Source organism: Herpailurus yagouaroundi, unplaced genomic scaffold (assembly GCF_014898765.1).
Source record: "Herpailurus yagouaroundi ecotype Mexico unplaced genomic scaffold, PumYag 159, whole genome shotgun sequence".
NCBI lineage: Eukaryota > Metazoa > Chordata > Mammalia > Carnivora > Felidae > Herpailurus > Herpailurus yagouaroundi.
In genome coordinates this window covers 22,223,484-22,239,578 of record NW_024412400.1, presented here as the reverse complement: position 1 = coordinate 22,239,578, position 16,095 = coordinate 22,223,484, and the positions used below count along the sequence as shown (strand labels likewise).

General features: G+C 38.5%; 1 protein-coding gene across 2 annotated transcripts in view; it reads right to left on the bottom strand.

Annotated features, from left to right (window-relative positions):
• The window catches only part of EFHB (EF-hand domain family member B), a 50,331-nt gene that overhangs the window by 7,950 nt on the left and 26,286 nt on the right, over window positions 1-16,095 (bottom strand). For both annotated transcript variants that reach the window (XM_040480092.1, XM_040480091.1), the window contains 5 exons: window positions 15,482-15,611; window positions 10,978-11,061; window positions 10,338-10,405; window positions 6,511-6,665; window positions 580-787 (listed from right to left, as the gene is read on the bottom strand). In XM_040480092.1, coding sequence (XP_040336026.1) covers window positions 580-787; window positions 6,511-6,665; window positions 10,338-10,405; window positions 10,978-11,061; window positions 15,482-15,611 — 645 coding nt within the window. The remainder of the gene's footprint in view (window positions 1-579; window positions 788-6,510; window positions 6,666-10,337; window positions 10,406-10,977; window positions 11,062-15,481; window positions 15,612-16,095) is intronic.

Below are 16,095 nucleotides of genomic sequence, written 5' to 3'. Positions count from 1 at the left end.
GAAAGCTAAAGTTTAAAAAGTCAAATAAAAATGGTACATTCACTGTGATTTTAGCTACATTTAAAATATACACACATGTCCATATACATAGTATATATGTCTATCAATATATGGTTAGTGATGTAGGAAGTCAATGTAAGAAAATGTAATAGAAGAAGTGTTCTTACGTCAAATTCTATTTTACTGTTGACTTTTCCTGGGGGAGGGGAGCTAATTAAGACAATGGTTTTCAGTTTTCTGAGGAACTGTCTTTAGTGTTTTAGGTCTCTGTGTAAACTGTTTTGCTTTTAATTTTTTTCTTCTGAATGAGGAGTACATAGTTCCAAATTCAAGAGATACAAACACCTAGATTAAAATGTGAGTCTTGCTGCCACCGTGTCCCTAAGCTACCTGGTTCCCCTTAAATGTCATCAAACTCTTTCCTGTCCTTCCACAGGTATTCTATGGATAAACAAGCAAATAATATATGTATGTGCATATTTAATATTGTATATTAAAGTTGACAAGAGTCAAGCTTCTAGAAAAGTAAAAACATAAAAGTCCCTTGAAGAAGTTAGCAAATCTTCAAAAATTAAATACCTTTAATAATGACCCTCTCTTCATACTCTTTCAGAGGCATTTTATCTTTCCAGTTAAGAAAATTTGCAAACTCTAGGTAGTTAATCAGTCCATCTTTATCCACATCACAGTAGTCAAATAGCTGGGCCAGGAGCGTCTCATCTAAGTGCAAGCTGACCTGATCACAAGCCTCCCGAAGCTCAGCTTTATCAATCGCCCCGTCTCCATTCTGTTAGACACAAAGCAGAAAAAGATGAAGCAAGCATCATCTTTAAGAGCAGAGTATGCAACATCTATTATTTCATTTAAGAAAAAAAAAGAGATCTATCACATAAATTCAATGAATTTATCTTATTTTTTTACAAAAGACCAGGCAGTTATTAAGGTAAGTCTTCGTTGTATCATCCTAACATGTGCACAGTAATTCCAACCCTGGTTGGAGCAGGGTGTGGCTCAGAATCTTTGTTCATTCTATTTTAATAATTTTTTTTCCAAATACTTTTCTTTTTTAAATCACGTTGTGGTAGGGCAGGTGTAACCATGATTTGTGCTTGACATTTCATTTAACCAACATCTTGTGCTTTTGACAGCTTCTACCATTTCCCATACTTTCAAAGTTTTTAACACCTCTGGTGCTCAAACAGCACTAAATGGCCCTCCACTCCACTCTCTGGTAATGAGGGGAAATTGGGGAAGTAATTGTAGGCCAAGTGCACGGAGGTACAGCAGACAGTTGCCTGCTTGTTGTTAACATTCCTATGGGCAAGAGGGACATGCTACCAATCTGGCCCATTGTAACAATTAGCACTAAGATTCATCCTGGTAGGGGAAGCAGGAGAATTTCCACCTTCTTCCAGACAACAGCTAAAGGAGTATCTACACTGTGTGTGGAAGGAGGGAAATTTATGAAGGCTGTGGGCAGGAACCAGCTGGTTTCCCTTGGGAACTAAAGGGGCAGAACACGTAATGCTTGTTAAGAAGGAAGGGCAAGAGCTGAGACGTCTTACCACTCTGGAGACTCCTCCTGGAGTCTATCAACCCTTAAGTCCATTTGGAGAGGAGAGTAAAAGGTCTGAGTATTTTTGCAGTGCATCCTAGCTGCTATAAGGGAGCTTTGGCCCTCTCAGAGAAATTTCCCTGAGACAAACTCCCAAGAGGTGATAAATGACTCATTGACTAGTATTCAGCTCTTACACTCAGGACTGGGTTTACAGTGCTGATGAAGGTGATCCCTGGAGAATGAGGAACTGACCAATAAACTCTAGATAAATTCCTGCAGTCAGATCCCTAGTCCTGGAAAACATCCCTGATGCCTGTGTTGAAAGAGAATGAGAATTTAAAACATATTATCTCGACAGGGGGGCTGCAAATTCCCTGGACTAATGTAGACTACTTTATAAAAGTCTCTGCTGCAAGTCCAAGTCAAACAAAAATGTGAACCCCATATCCCTAGCTGAAAAGCTATGTAGGATATGGCTGTTAAATCAAAACTGAAACAGATGGTGCCAACAGTGATGACTTCAATGCCCAATATAGGGATTTGCGTGGAATGAAAACTTTGGTGGTTTGTTTCATTGAGCTACATACCACTCAAAACTCAAAGTGAATGTTTCTTATTCACCAGGTAGTGAGTCACTCTCTCCCTCTGCCCCCTTGATTCCTCCCTCCTCCATGCGCCAACCTCAACTACTCTAAGGAGAAAGATGACTAGATGTGGGACCAAGGTCTCCCTGTCCCCAAGGGAGATCAGATGCCACATTCATCTGTTCAAGTAAACTGTCTAACTTCAGAGGGGCGAAGTCATGTACTTTTATGGCCTCTTTGGATAGGAGTGCCAAATTGATCATCCTACTCAGTCTCTATGGGGAGGAGATGTCTGGATTCAGCTAGTGGGGTGTGGGCAGGGTTTGCTCAAAGTGGAGAAGGAAAACTAGCAATATATTACTTCTGTAGCAGAATATATTATTCCACTACTGAATGTATAACTGGTACTGATGCTTTACATGTTTGTATTATGAATGAGCCACAAGTAGAGGATGCTAGTACCTTTGGGGTCACACAACCCTAATGACCCCTTTGAGTTACAAGTCTCTATGACTAATGATTTTGACACTTAAGAGTCTCTGGGTCTGGTTTACTAACATGCTGTGGTTTTAAACCTCAATGAGAGCTATGGAGGATCAAAAATGGACAGTCAATCTACTCAGTGGGCAGAACTCAAGGCTACTCTCATTGCTCTGGCCAATATTCCCCTTGATGAACCTGTTATATTTTTACTGACTCTTGGACTATTGCCAATGGCCTGCTTGTTTGGTTTGCCATTTGGAAAACTACAGACTGGAAGATTAAAAACACTTCTGTTTGAGTCTGAAAACTATGGTAACAAATCATAGCTCCTGACTGAACCATGTGAGTAAGTCATATAGATGCCTATGATAAGGGTCCCTTCTCTGCCCATTCTCAGACTGAAATCAAGCTTCTGACTGAGCGTAAATCATCCACAGTGCCACCATTGCTGCCTGGATCCATTGTTGTACCAGACACGGCGACACACCAATCATTACAAAGAAAACTACTCCACGTCTCTGAGGCAGAGGCTACCACACCACATGCCTTACTTTGACTCCTGCCAAAAGTTGGCCAATCTCTCTACATGGAACCTGTGTCCCCTCTCAGAGCTATTAGTGGTGCATCACACTGTTGACACATTTTCAAGCTATGGAGTTGCTATTCCAGTTTAATCAGCCAGCTCCAGGCACAAGACGATGGCCCATGAAACTAATCTGAGTCTTGTGTTTTGCTTTCTGGGCCATTTTCAGCCTGACAATGGTGTGTCTTATACCAAAAGTGTTACTCAACAATGAGCTATTGGTCAAGGTATTCAGTGAACCTTTCCTACACCCAACCATCCATAGCCATCTGGTAGGACTGAGCTTTGGAATAACCTTCTCAAAAATTGTCTGTCTACCTCACCAGCTTCTGGCTCATATCCAATGGGTCTCATCACTGAATACTGCTGGCCTGAAAAGGAATAATGTCATCTCAGCTACTTCCTGGGTAATACTTAGAATAAAAGGATTTGGAATGATATAGACCTATTTTGAAAATTTGGGACTCTGCTGTGACCATGATGAGTCTTTTTATTTCCCTTCTAGATTTTAAATTTCTTTTTTTTTTTTTAATTTTTTTTTTCAACGTTTATTTATTTTTGGGACAGAGAGAGACAGAGCATGAACGGGGGAGGAGCAGAGAGAGAGGGAGACACAGAATCGGAAACAGGCTCCAGGCTCTGAGCCATCAGCCCAGAGCCTGATGCGGGGCTCGAACTCACCGACCGCGAGATCGTGACCTGGCTGAAGTCGGACGCTTAACCGACTGCGCCACCCAGGCGCCCCTTGATTTTAAATTTCTGAAGTCAAAAGTCTACACATAATCTGGAACAATGTCTGATGTACAATGAGAGTTCAATAAAATAAAGAATTAATCCTCTAAGCTAAGAAGATTCATTCAGGAAATCATGGCTTGTTTATTCTGTTTCGTTTTGTGTTTTTCATTAAACTAAATCTGGGCATCCAATCATATAAGATTCAAATAATCAAAAATTATCCTACAGCTGTACCAGGAAGACCCACATCTTATTACCCTGTCAGAAAAAAAGCTCCTCGAGGACACTGAGCACTACATTGTACATATTAAAAGTTAACTATTTAAAAGGTATATCAAAATTAAATAATTCTCAGTAATTTCCTCTCTGCTTAATTTAATTTTATCATAAAGAATGTGCCTGGTGGTTCACTAAGATAATCAACAGCTATTAAGATGATCGTCTTGCCTATAATTACATTTTAAATGAAGAATTTTTTAAAAGCAGAGCACCATGTATTGTGATAGATTCTCTTATTTGTATCAGTGCTATCTAAATTTATCACACATGGGGCGCCTGGGTGGCTCAGTCGGTTAAGCGTCCGACTTCGGCTCAGGTCATGATCTCGCGGTCTGTGAGTTCAAGCCCCGCATCGGGCACGGTGCTGACAGCTCAGAGCCTGGAGCCTGTTTCGGATTCTGTGTCTCCCTCTCTCTCTCTGACCCTCCCCCGTTCATGCTCTCTCTCTGTCTCAAAAATAAATAAATGTTAAAAAAAAAAATTTAAATAAATTTACCCCACTATGATCTTTGTAAGATACTTGTATTTGAGTCAAGTTTAAAATGTACTTATTTTAGCTTACATATTTTAAGTCTGAAGATTCATTTTTAAATTACCTGTAAATAGAATTTGTCTCTGTTAGAAACCAGAGAAACAGTTGAATGCTTACATTTTCTTTAAACACAACTTTGCAAGAAATGCAGTGGGTGACTGATTGGTGTTTGTCCCTGCATAATTGGTACAAATATAAATGAGACAGTTAACCCACTTTTTATTCATCAGTACAACACAGGCACACAGACCCCTAATCTAAAAAAACAAAGAAAATGAATGGATTAAACTGAATAAGCCAATGAGTAATCAAGATTTTTTTTTAAGATAAAAAATGTGAAGTGTAACTTTTCCTAAACTGTGCTCAACATTGGAAGGGAGATATAAACATTATCTTTTCTCTTTGAGATAAACTAAAATCATTCTGCTCAGGGTTTTTTCTTCTCAAATCAAAATTATGATGCGCTGCATCATTACAGGTTTATTTAGGAGCTTTTATTTGTTTATATTGGACTCATTCTAAAATAGTTTGAGGCTGCCTAGAAAAATGAGTACAATGAAACAGAGCCCGAAAAGTGAGGAAATCAGAGCAAAGAGAAAATAAAGATGGACTAAAATAAGAAGAAACTGGAATAAAAAGAGTACACAAAATGTATGCTGTAAGATCATGTTCACAAAACTAGATGTGTGTTGTTGAATTGGCTCTGAGCTTCCTGGAGGCCAACTCAAAAAGGTATTCACAATCAGTACAAAATCCATGCTCATGAGGTAAAAACAAACCAGATACTTAAATGAAACACAATTATTTCCTTTAGAAAGAATGGGTTTCTCTATATAAAGAGGATGCATGTGACAAAAATAAACAGCCTCATCGGCATACTAATAAAATTGTGCCATATTTCACAAGAGATTTGCACAATAGTGCACCTTAGTATAAGCCAAAGGCAGTGCAGCTCGGTAAAAACAATCCTGCGATGGCCTAAAATGGTGTGAGGTTATTACGCAGCCCTAGCTTTATCTGACTTTTTCAAAGGTTACAATTTAGAGTAGCTTGAAAACTGAATGATTTTATACTCTCAAAACTGAAACCGCAACCACTCCCCCAGGGGAGAGACATTCTAAGTCTGACTTGGACCTTGACAGCACTACGTGTACATACTCAGCTTTAGGTATAAATGACCTAGACCCAGGAAGTCTTCCCTGGGGACCTAGGGTGCCACCCCCTCCCCTTGCTCCCAGCACGGTACAGTTAAATCTGCCTCAGCGGTTCTCAAATTGAATGTGTATCAGGGCTGCAGGGCTTGTTAATCAAATTGAATGTGTATCAACCTGCAGGGTTTGTTAAACCACTGTCGCTAGGCCCCAACCCCGTGTTCCCCAATACAGTAGGTCTGGGGTGGGCCTTAGATTGTGCATTTCTAACAGGTTCCCAAGTGACCCTGACAGTGATAAAAGAACCACACTTTGGTAACCACTGATCTACTCCCGGGGTCAGTAAACTTTTACCGTCAAAAGCCAAAAAGCAAGTATTTTAGGTTTTGCAAGCTACTTAGTCTCTGATGCCCTATTCGGCATCTATAGTGCAAAAGCAGCCATAGAAAATATTCGAAGTAAATTGGCCTATAAAACTATTTATGAAAACAGGTGGTGGACTGGATTTGACCCATGGGCCTTAATCTGCTGACCCCTGATCTACACCAACCTGCCAGAATCTGTAAGCCCGTGCATAGCCCCAAAAGTTCTGTTCAGCTACTGACCTTGTCATAGTGCCTGAAGGCTGCCAGCAAAGTGTCAAAGTTCTGGTAGTTAACTTTCTTGAGGTGGTGTCGCACTGCTGCAATCAGGGCTCTCTGTCTATCCTTGCCTCGAAGATACTCACCCGGAAGTCTGTTATGGATGAGATCACCAGCTCCTATTAAAGAGGGAGAGAAAAAGTCTTTCATCTGAATTCAGATAAAGTCTGTCAATATTATTCCCATCCTAAAAGAGAGAATGATCTAGCAACTTCTTTGAATGAAAAAACCTCATGCCTAACTCTGATTCTATTATGCAGTGTGTTAAAAACAAAAACAAAAACAAAAACCTTGTATATGAGGGGGACAAAACATAAGAGACTCTTAAATACAGAGAACAAACTGAGGGTTGCTGGAGTGGTTGTGGGTGGGCGGATGGGCTAAATGGGTAAGGGGCATTAAGGAAGACACTTGTTAGGATGAGCACTGGGTGTTATACATAGGGGATGAATCGTGGGAATCTATTCCGGAAATCATTATCGCACTATATGCTAACTAACTTGGGTGTAAATTAAAAAATAAATAAATAAACTTTTAAAAAATCCTTGTACATAAAAAAGAACATAAAATAACTGATAAAACTTAATACTTCTGACAAAATGAATGTTGGGGGAGGGGATTCATCAGCCCTCCTAGGCTGTCTTTCCTAAGATCGTGAAGCCCTTGCCTATCTGCCTCTTAGCAAACATTTGTCTACAATGCTGAAGATCTGAAAGTGGGGCAGAGTCCATAAGGGACCACTCTATATACCTTGAAGTTAATAAATCTCTGGGATCCCTTGTAAAAATGGAACTCAAATTACCTACTCCCTTCTAATATGAATTTCCAGTCTGCCTTCATTCTGCATATCAAGTTTCCATTTCTCAGCCCCGCTTCCCCAGTACAACCACCTACACAGGAGACCAGCCCTCATCACAGTTCCATTAATTGAGTCCTGACCCACAATCCCCTCAGTTATCTGGAAGTAATAAAGTCTCCAGTCTACCTACTACATGCCCCCTAGACCTGGACCTTGCTTCCACTTATCCTTCATGACTTAAACGAACTTCCCCAGATTATGACACAAAGAAAGTACAAACATACACTCTGCCTCTAAGCCCATTCCTTGCCAGAAAATGGATTCCTTGGATGTTAATGGTGACAGAGATCAGAGTAGAGTTGACCCCATTGCTTCAGATGCGGTGGCTTGGTGGATGTCACCAGAAGGAACCTTTTGCCTCAATTCATGCCAATGCCCTTCCTTCCTGCTTTCTTGGGGGCAGGGTCGTGTTGGCAGTTGACTGTCATATCCTAGATGGAATCATTTAAATCACTACATTGGTGCAGTTTGCAGCAACTAGTATTTATACCTGCTCTGTGTAAGTCCCTATATTAGGCTCTGTCAAGGGTCTCTTTTAATAGGTGCTCATGGCACCTCTGAGATTCTTACTTACTATAAAATCAGGCGCTAATCCCACCTATTCTGATAAAAGTCATGTTTTTACGGGTAGATATGGGTGAGAAGCCTACAACTAAGGCTGGCTCCAGGAACTTGGCAAGTGCCTCAGAAAAAGTCATCTGAAGTGGAATCAGCTATCATCGGACCACCCTGAAGTGGGCAAAGCATAAGTGGCTTTGTGAGAGGAAATCATGACAGTGAAAGTGATTTTTGACAGATAAGCATGGCTTCTTCTGTTCCTCCACATTCCTTCCCCCTAATATAAACCCTGTGGGTGGCTCTTCATTCCTCCATAAGATGGCTCTTGATTGAGTTTTTACCTTCAGAGGCCTTCCCTCTCCATTAACATCCAAAAGGAACATTTGAATGATGGTTTTTTTCAACTCCACCTGGTTTTGCCACTATACTCTTCACTAGGTATAACCCCTGGTGAGTGATATATATGCTGATATCTTCTCCTGGCCTGGCCCTGAAAGAATATTTTATAAAGCTCATGTCAAATCACTTGCAATTACTCAAGAGTCACCTCTAAAGAGCTGAAATCAGGAGTAAAGTTCTGGCCCCGAGAGACCGTGACCTGGCTACCATTCCACGGCCGTCAGAAAAGCCAAGCAAGCTCTTTGATTGTACTCTGCCTGCAACCAATTCCCATGATGCAGCACTGTCCACTGGTCTTGGTTCTGGTGCATACTCGGAGCTGGGCACAACCCTTACACGCTTCCTGGAGGCATCTTAACATACCCAGTAACTCCAGGCCTTAAGGATGAGACATTCTTTGCACAGCTGCCTTTATTTCCATAAGTAAGTGTAAAGGAGAAATTCAGGCCCAGTAAAGAAATCAGTAAGTCCCTAGAAGCAGGAGCTTTCTGCAGAATAAATGCTATTCATTGACCCCAACAATGGTCACAAAAGGTGAGAACCTACAGTTAATCTGTCTCCATCCATAAACTCCAGAAAAAGTCCAGAGAGGACTTATCAGTCCCCTTTCACAGTTCAACTATGCAGCACCAATGCTGGTACTGATACTTACATCTTTTTAAAATTATTAATGTCAGTGTTCTTCCTTTTCATTTTGTAACACTATCTTATTCAATTTGTAAGGATAACTTCGATCAACTATTAGGAAATTTGTCAGTGCTGTCAAACTGTCAAAATGATAAACTATGTGTTGGATTCACCAATTCATGCTATAAATATTTGTGAAAAATGTACTGTATGCTAGACCCCGGGGATCCAACAGATAGCAAGATGAAGCACCCACCAGCATGAAGCCTACCCTCGAGTAAGCAGAATTTACCATGATTACCTATTTACTTTTCAGGCTCATTGATGCATTTCCTAAATCATCTCTTAACCACTCTTACAGGTAAGAAGAGCCTCTAAGACAGTTAGGCATACATTAAACATGCAACAATTCATCTAAAAAACAGACCCAAAATACAGTCTCCTAATTAATGTGATTAATGTTGGTCGAAAACACTATTGCACAAGCTCAATAAATATACATCTTATTTGTCAGTGAGTGGGCTTTAGCTAAAGCCTTTTCAACAGCCGTTCTTCAACTTGAGTTTAAGCATACATAAGAGCCTGCTTGATCAGCACGTCTGGGCACAGGTTCCAGGAACCTGCATATTTCATAAATTCCCTGGGTGATTTTAATGCAGGTAGACTGCAGACTCTTTGAAAACCACTGATACACAGCCTAATCCTGACAAGCCTTAGCCTAGTCTTGCCTTTGGATATCTACCGTACAGATGGCTCAGAAAGAAAGACAAAATCCTGGCAAGTTTCTTCTGCCACTTTATGGATTAATCGATTGATTGGCTGGTGGGAAGAGAGTGGTTCTTAATTATGTGATTGTAGAGTAGAGGGGTTTCTCAAACTTGAATGTGCCTACAATTCATCTGGGAATATTTCAAAATGCAGTTTCAGATTCAGTAGGTCTGGGGTGGAGCCTGGGACTCTGTATGGCTTAGAAACTCTCAGGGGACACCAACATTGCCAGTCTGCATACCACATTGAGTGACAAGAGCCTCGTCCAAAGTTTGAATTCACCAAAAAGCTGCTTCGCTCACTTTCGTGTATTTAATACAGGCCATATTTATTTTCTAAATAAAGTTCTGAGCCTTGACTACACTTAAGGTATTCATTCACAAAGGCTTTAAACTGTACATATTTCAAACGTAATATGAACATTTTTTTCTCTCCTGTGCTACAAATTCTCATTAATGTTAATGTAATGTTTTAAGCCTTTAAAATTAGAAGCTTTGAGGAAAGGAGATGGTGAATTTAACAGCATAACTTTGTGGGGATGTTGCTGTTTGTTTTTTAAGGGGAAAGTTTGTATATTTACCATACTCCTCGGCATGGAGACAAGATCCAAACGTGTGGTCTGGGGGAACATTCATTGTTTCTGCAATGCTATCAAAGAAAACAAATCCTTTAGTTAAAACACTCAGCACATGGCATCTCTGGAATTTAGAATACACTTGCCATATGTTTTTAATAGCCTATATTTCTCCTATAACCAACTATGAAGATCAAACAGAAGTTCTCCAAAAGATCTTCTGTCCAACCTCCCGCTTGCATTAGCAATGGCTATATATGCTTTCCCTGGCCTTCAGAAGCCCAGAGTTAAGAAGAAAATTAAGAACAGACTCAAAGCAGAATACGGAAATAGAGACAAACAGGCAGACAGACAGACACAGGGAAGAGAGAGAGAAAATGATAAATTTCTCATATCCCAGAAATAAAGCTTTACACAAAATTCTCCCTCCCTTTTCTCCAAATGCCCTCTTCATTTCAGAGGACTCAGCACTTTCCTTGAACCCCAGGCTCTATGGAGTAGAGTAGAGTTCCCTGATTAATAACGAAAGATGACTTTTTAAATTAACGGATAGCACCTAACAGAAAACAAACCAACATTTACCACAAGAGCACAGTTTAAATTCCATCCAAAGACACTATCAATTCAAAGTTAATTATTAACTTACGGATCTAAAACTCTTCCAAGTTGATGTTGAAACTTTTCTTTGAAATCATCAACTCTCTTAGATACAACCTTAGCTCCTCTTTTCCTATAAAATTAGAAAATTGTCAACCTAAGTATTCTTGGTTGCCAAATACACATATGGTGAGGAATACCATAGTATCATTTGAGTCATCAAAACATACATCCAGTTTCAAAAAAAAGCTGTATGCTAAAAAAATCTGTATATGTTCATTCTTCTATCATTTATATTCTATTATAAAGATAAGTTTATAGTAGAATATAAAATTTTGTGTAAAGAATAAGACAAGCAGATTTAACATTTTTTTCAGTAAACACAACCAAGGTGTTAATATCATTATCACAAATGCAACTCCTAAAATTTCTAAGTTTAAGCAACAAATAAATAACCAAAGAATATAAATAGATAACTCACATCTAGTAAGCAAATATATGGAGAAATTATGATACTCTCCAGTAACAAATGTATAATAAAAGAATAACAAAGTGGCACTTTTAGCATAGTACATAAGCAAATATAGAGACAGACAGACAGAATACCTAACATTGGTACAACTTGCAGTAAAACACTTGGTAAATGCAAATTACTGTAATCTTTTTGGAAATAATTTGGTGGTAATATGACACAAAAAGCATAAAAACGGTCATTCCCTTTTATCTATATCTGGGAGCCAATCATAAGAAGATAATCCACATAACAACTTAAAATGTGGGAAAGTTTTATATATATATATATGTATGTGTATGTATGTATATATATATATATATATATATACATACACATATATATGTATATGTATACATATATGTATATATATGTATATATTTGTAGCTCATTGACTACAAATGAAAAAAAAGGAGATAAATGTTTAGTCATGGAGGGTGATTAAATTATGTCACAATAACAAGAATACACTCTGCATGCATTTTAGATGTTGGTTATTAAGAATATACAGCAATATAAAATTATTTTATGTTAAGTGAGAAAGCAGGGTATAAAATAGGATCACATGGTGATTAAAGCTATGTCAACATTTACACAGGAAGCTACACTAGAAAGAAATACATTAAAAAGATAATAATGGTTGAATTTTGGTGACAGGATTATGGGTGATTTTATTTTGCCAATTTTCTGTAATATAATTTCATTACTTCTATCACTGATTAAATGAACAAGGTTTCTTTTGAGAACTATAAAGTATAACACTACTATTTAATAACATTAAAATTAATAAATTATTGTTTTGCTAAGACTAAAAACAATAAACATTAAATTCTTAAACTCCATTTGCTTTTAAAACTGTTTCCTGTACTATAGAAACACGGAGCCGTATAAATTTCTGGAGAAGAGTGACACTCTGTGGAGAAACAATAGATGAAATATAAAGTAATTCATCTCTTATATCTCCATTAACTTCCCCTTGGTTCAAAAAGGGGGAAAAAAGAACAATATGGGTAAAGTCAGAATAAATCAATGGCAGTTTAAGGGCCATAATTTAAACAAATAAGGTTGACATTCTAAAAACCACCTCCAAAGGGCATAATTAGGAACATGTAGGGATGAAGTGGGTAAGGATTATAAATCACGGAGCTTACTCCTTTCACCCTAAAAGTGCCTAGATTATGTTTCTGGGAGAACTATGAAGTATCTGTTAGCAGCCATGTCTGTCGGAATATCCTTAACTTCAGCATCATTGCACAACCTCACAGCATTCACTAAACAACTCAGAATAAAGGCCTCCGTGTGAATTTTCACACACACACACACACACACACACACACACACACACACACACACACTCCCATCATCTGAAGATTCTGATTCTTCAAACCAAAGATCATAAACAGAATATAGATAGAGGTAGCTTTACAGAGGAAATACATCCCTTAAAAGCTGAGCGTAAACCAAATTTACATTAAAATATAAAACTGAGATACCTTAAATTATAAACATGCTTAACTCCAAAATTATAATAGACATCACACTGTAGAATGATGAGGTGAGTTCTTTTTAAAATCCAGCAAACCAGGGGCACCTGGGTGCCTCAGTTGGTTAACTGTCCTACTTTGGCTCAGGTCATGATCTCATGGTTTGTGAGTTCAAGTCCCCGCATCAGGCTCTGCACTAACAGTGTGGAGCTTGCTTGGGATTCTCTCTCCCTCTCTCTGCCCCTCCCCTACTCTCACCCCCTCTCTCTCTGATTTATATATTAAAATAAACTTTTAAAAATCCAGCAAACCAAAGCAATGGAGAATCTCTCTATTGCTTTTGCAATAATTAAGTTTCAAAATACAAGAAATATGATCAAATAAAGCATTGTTCCATCAATGATGTCTCCTTGGGGGTAGAGACAAGTTGGAGGAAAACGATCCCTGCATGTTACCTGCTTTTACAAATTCAGTGTTTGTTTGTTTGTTTGTTTGTTTAATTTAGATATAATTGACACATAACACTGCATTCATTTTGGTTGTATTCATTGTATATTTCTATGACTATCCCACCAAATCATTGATAAATATGTCCTTGTTAATAACCTAAAGGCTCTGCTCTAGGACATTCTTAAGGACCACATTGCCGTTGTGTTTATTTTAGATCTTTTATAAATTGGTAACAGCTTTACATTTCTAAGCTTTCAAAAATGGATAAACCACATTTTGTTATCTTCCTTTAGGCATTAATTTCTATATTTAATTCATATATCTATAATCCTTAATAATCCTTAAATAATGGTTTAACTACTTGAATATTAACAAGTTAACAAATGTTTGCTATATGGGTTCTTCTTCTGTACTCTAAAGAAAACTATTTCATATGGGTTTAGTATATAATATTACAAGAATTCGTTTTGGGTTTATGTTTTACCATTATTGCTTTGAATAATTCAAGTATCAGAAACTCATAATAAAAAAGTAGACGAGGAATGGAAATCAGTATTTCAGGCCTGTGATCACAGAGTCCAGTGCCTATAAACCTGGTATGGGGGTTAGAGGCAGCCGCTGGAGCCACGCTGCCTGGGTTTCATTTCTACCCCTAGTACTTTTTAGCTGCATGATATTGGGTACACGATTTAACTTCTTTGTACCACAGATTCTTCATCTGCGAAATTGAAAGGATAAAAATTATAACACAGCTACCTCAAAGAGTTGTTGGAAAAATTAAATTAATAACATGTAAAGTATTTAGCACCTTGCCTCTAACATAGGGAGCTGCTATCACAGGGGCCACACAGACGAATGAGCCAGGCAGGTTGAGTATCTGTGGGCATGCAAACTTTGTATGCACACTGAGGCCCATGGAGACTTGGATGGCCAGTGTCTCCTTTAAAGAGGGCAGAGGGCAAAACAAATCTACTTCCACAACTGGTGTGCAGAAGTACAGGCACGATGTACTGGGTTCCTGTGGTTGCTGTAACAAATTCCCATAAACTGGTGGCCTTAAACGACAAGAACATTCTCCCACAATTCCAGGAGGCCAAAAGTTAGAAACCAAGGTGTCAGCAAAGCTACATTCTCTCCAAAGGCTCTAGGGGAGAATCTATTCATTGCCTCTTCCAACATCTGGAGGCAAATATCATTCTTTGGCCTTTCTTGGCTTGAGGCCACGTCACTCCAATCTCCCCCATCTTCACATCACCTCTTCTCTATGTGTCTTGTCCTCTTCTGTCTCAAATCTCCCTCTGCCTTCCCTTATAAGGACACTTGTCATTGGATTTAGGAACCACCCAGATAATCCAAAAATGACCTCTTCATCTCAAGATCCTTAACTTAATTACACTTCCAAAGACCCTTTTCTCACATAAGGTAACACTCATAGGTTCTAGGAATTAGAATATGAACAATGTCTTTTTGAGGGGCCACCATTCAAGCCACTATATCAGTATTTCCAATCTTATGGTTTTTTTAAGCATAGGAGGAAATATGAATTATTATCAGTAATCTCCCAATGCTTAAGTGTTAACCTATATATAAAACATAACACAGAAAATGAAAAATTAAGGAACTTTATTTTAATTTTCTAGGCAAGTAGTCCTATCTAGAATTCAGGCATAAAAAGGTCACAGTTTGCAAGAATTAGGTCAGATACTCAGGTGCCCAAATAACTATGAAACAAAACTGAATGATAAATAACAATTCAGTTATATATGATATGACCATCTTATAGAGATATGAAAGCCCACATCTTTAAGAAACATGAATCGGGTTGATTCTATAGATTAAAAATACATCTTCAGATTTGCTTGCAAAGGCATGAAATAACCATAGAATGATACACATACACACACACATACAGTATCATGGTTATCTCTGGGAGAACTGGGAAGTTTGGAAGACATATCACTGCATATCTTTTTCTATTAATTTTATGTTTGAACAATATCAATGCATTGCACCTCTTCAAAAAATAAATTTAATCAACATACTATTCTTTAAGTACATGTTCCATGATATTTAACACCTGTTTCAGGATACAATATAATTAAACTTACATTTGTAGTTCATGGAGCCAATATAAAGTTTTTGCCATGGCTCGTCCATCATTAAAATGTGGTGTTGGGACCCCATACAAGTTAAACCTATGGAAACTTGATGGGTTATACTTTCGGTTCTTTGCTTCTCCTATGATAAAAAAGAGGAAGCAACACAAATAACCTTATCTTGCAAGAAGCACATTATGCTCTCACTGACAATGAAAATGAGAGTGGGAACCAAATGGAATTGTAACAGTGCCAGGATTGCACAGATTTGGCAACGGAGGACAAGCAGCCTCCCACGTGAGCTGGGAGACTGGTGGAACAAGAGTCCCTTGTCTTCATATCTGGAAAGTAAGTACAGAAATGATGTAGGAGAAAGACATATGAATGATGAAAAATCCAGGCCCCATTAACGTTGCAGAAATCTTAAAGATCAGGGGAGGTACTGCCGTGCTTTGGGATCCCAAGATTCCCTTTCCACACTGTGCTAAGATTTGAGAGCCTGGTGTTTTGTACTTGCTGATTTGATGAGACCATCAGAACATTGCAACCCTCCCATTTCATTGTATTCACTTATCTCATATTAGAAACTGAAGCCTGAGAACCCAACAGGGAGCTTTTTATAATTA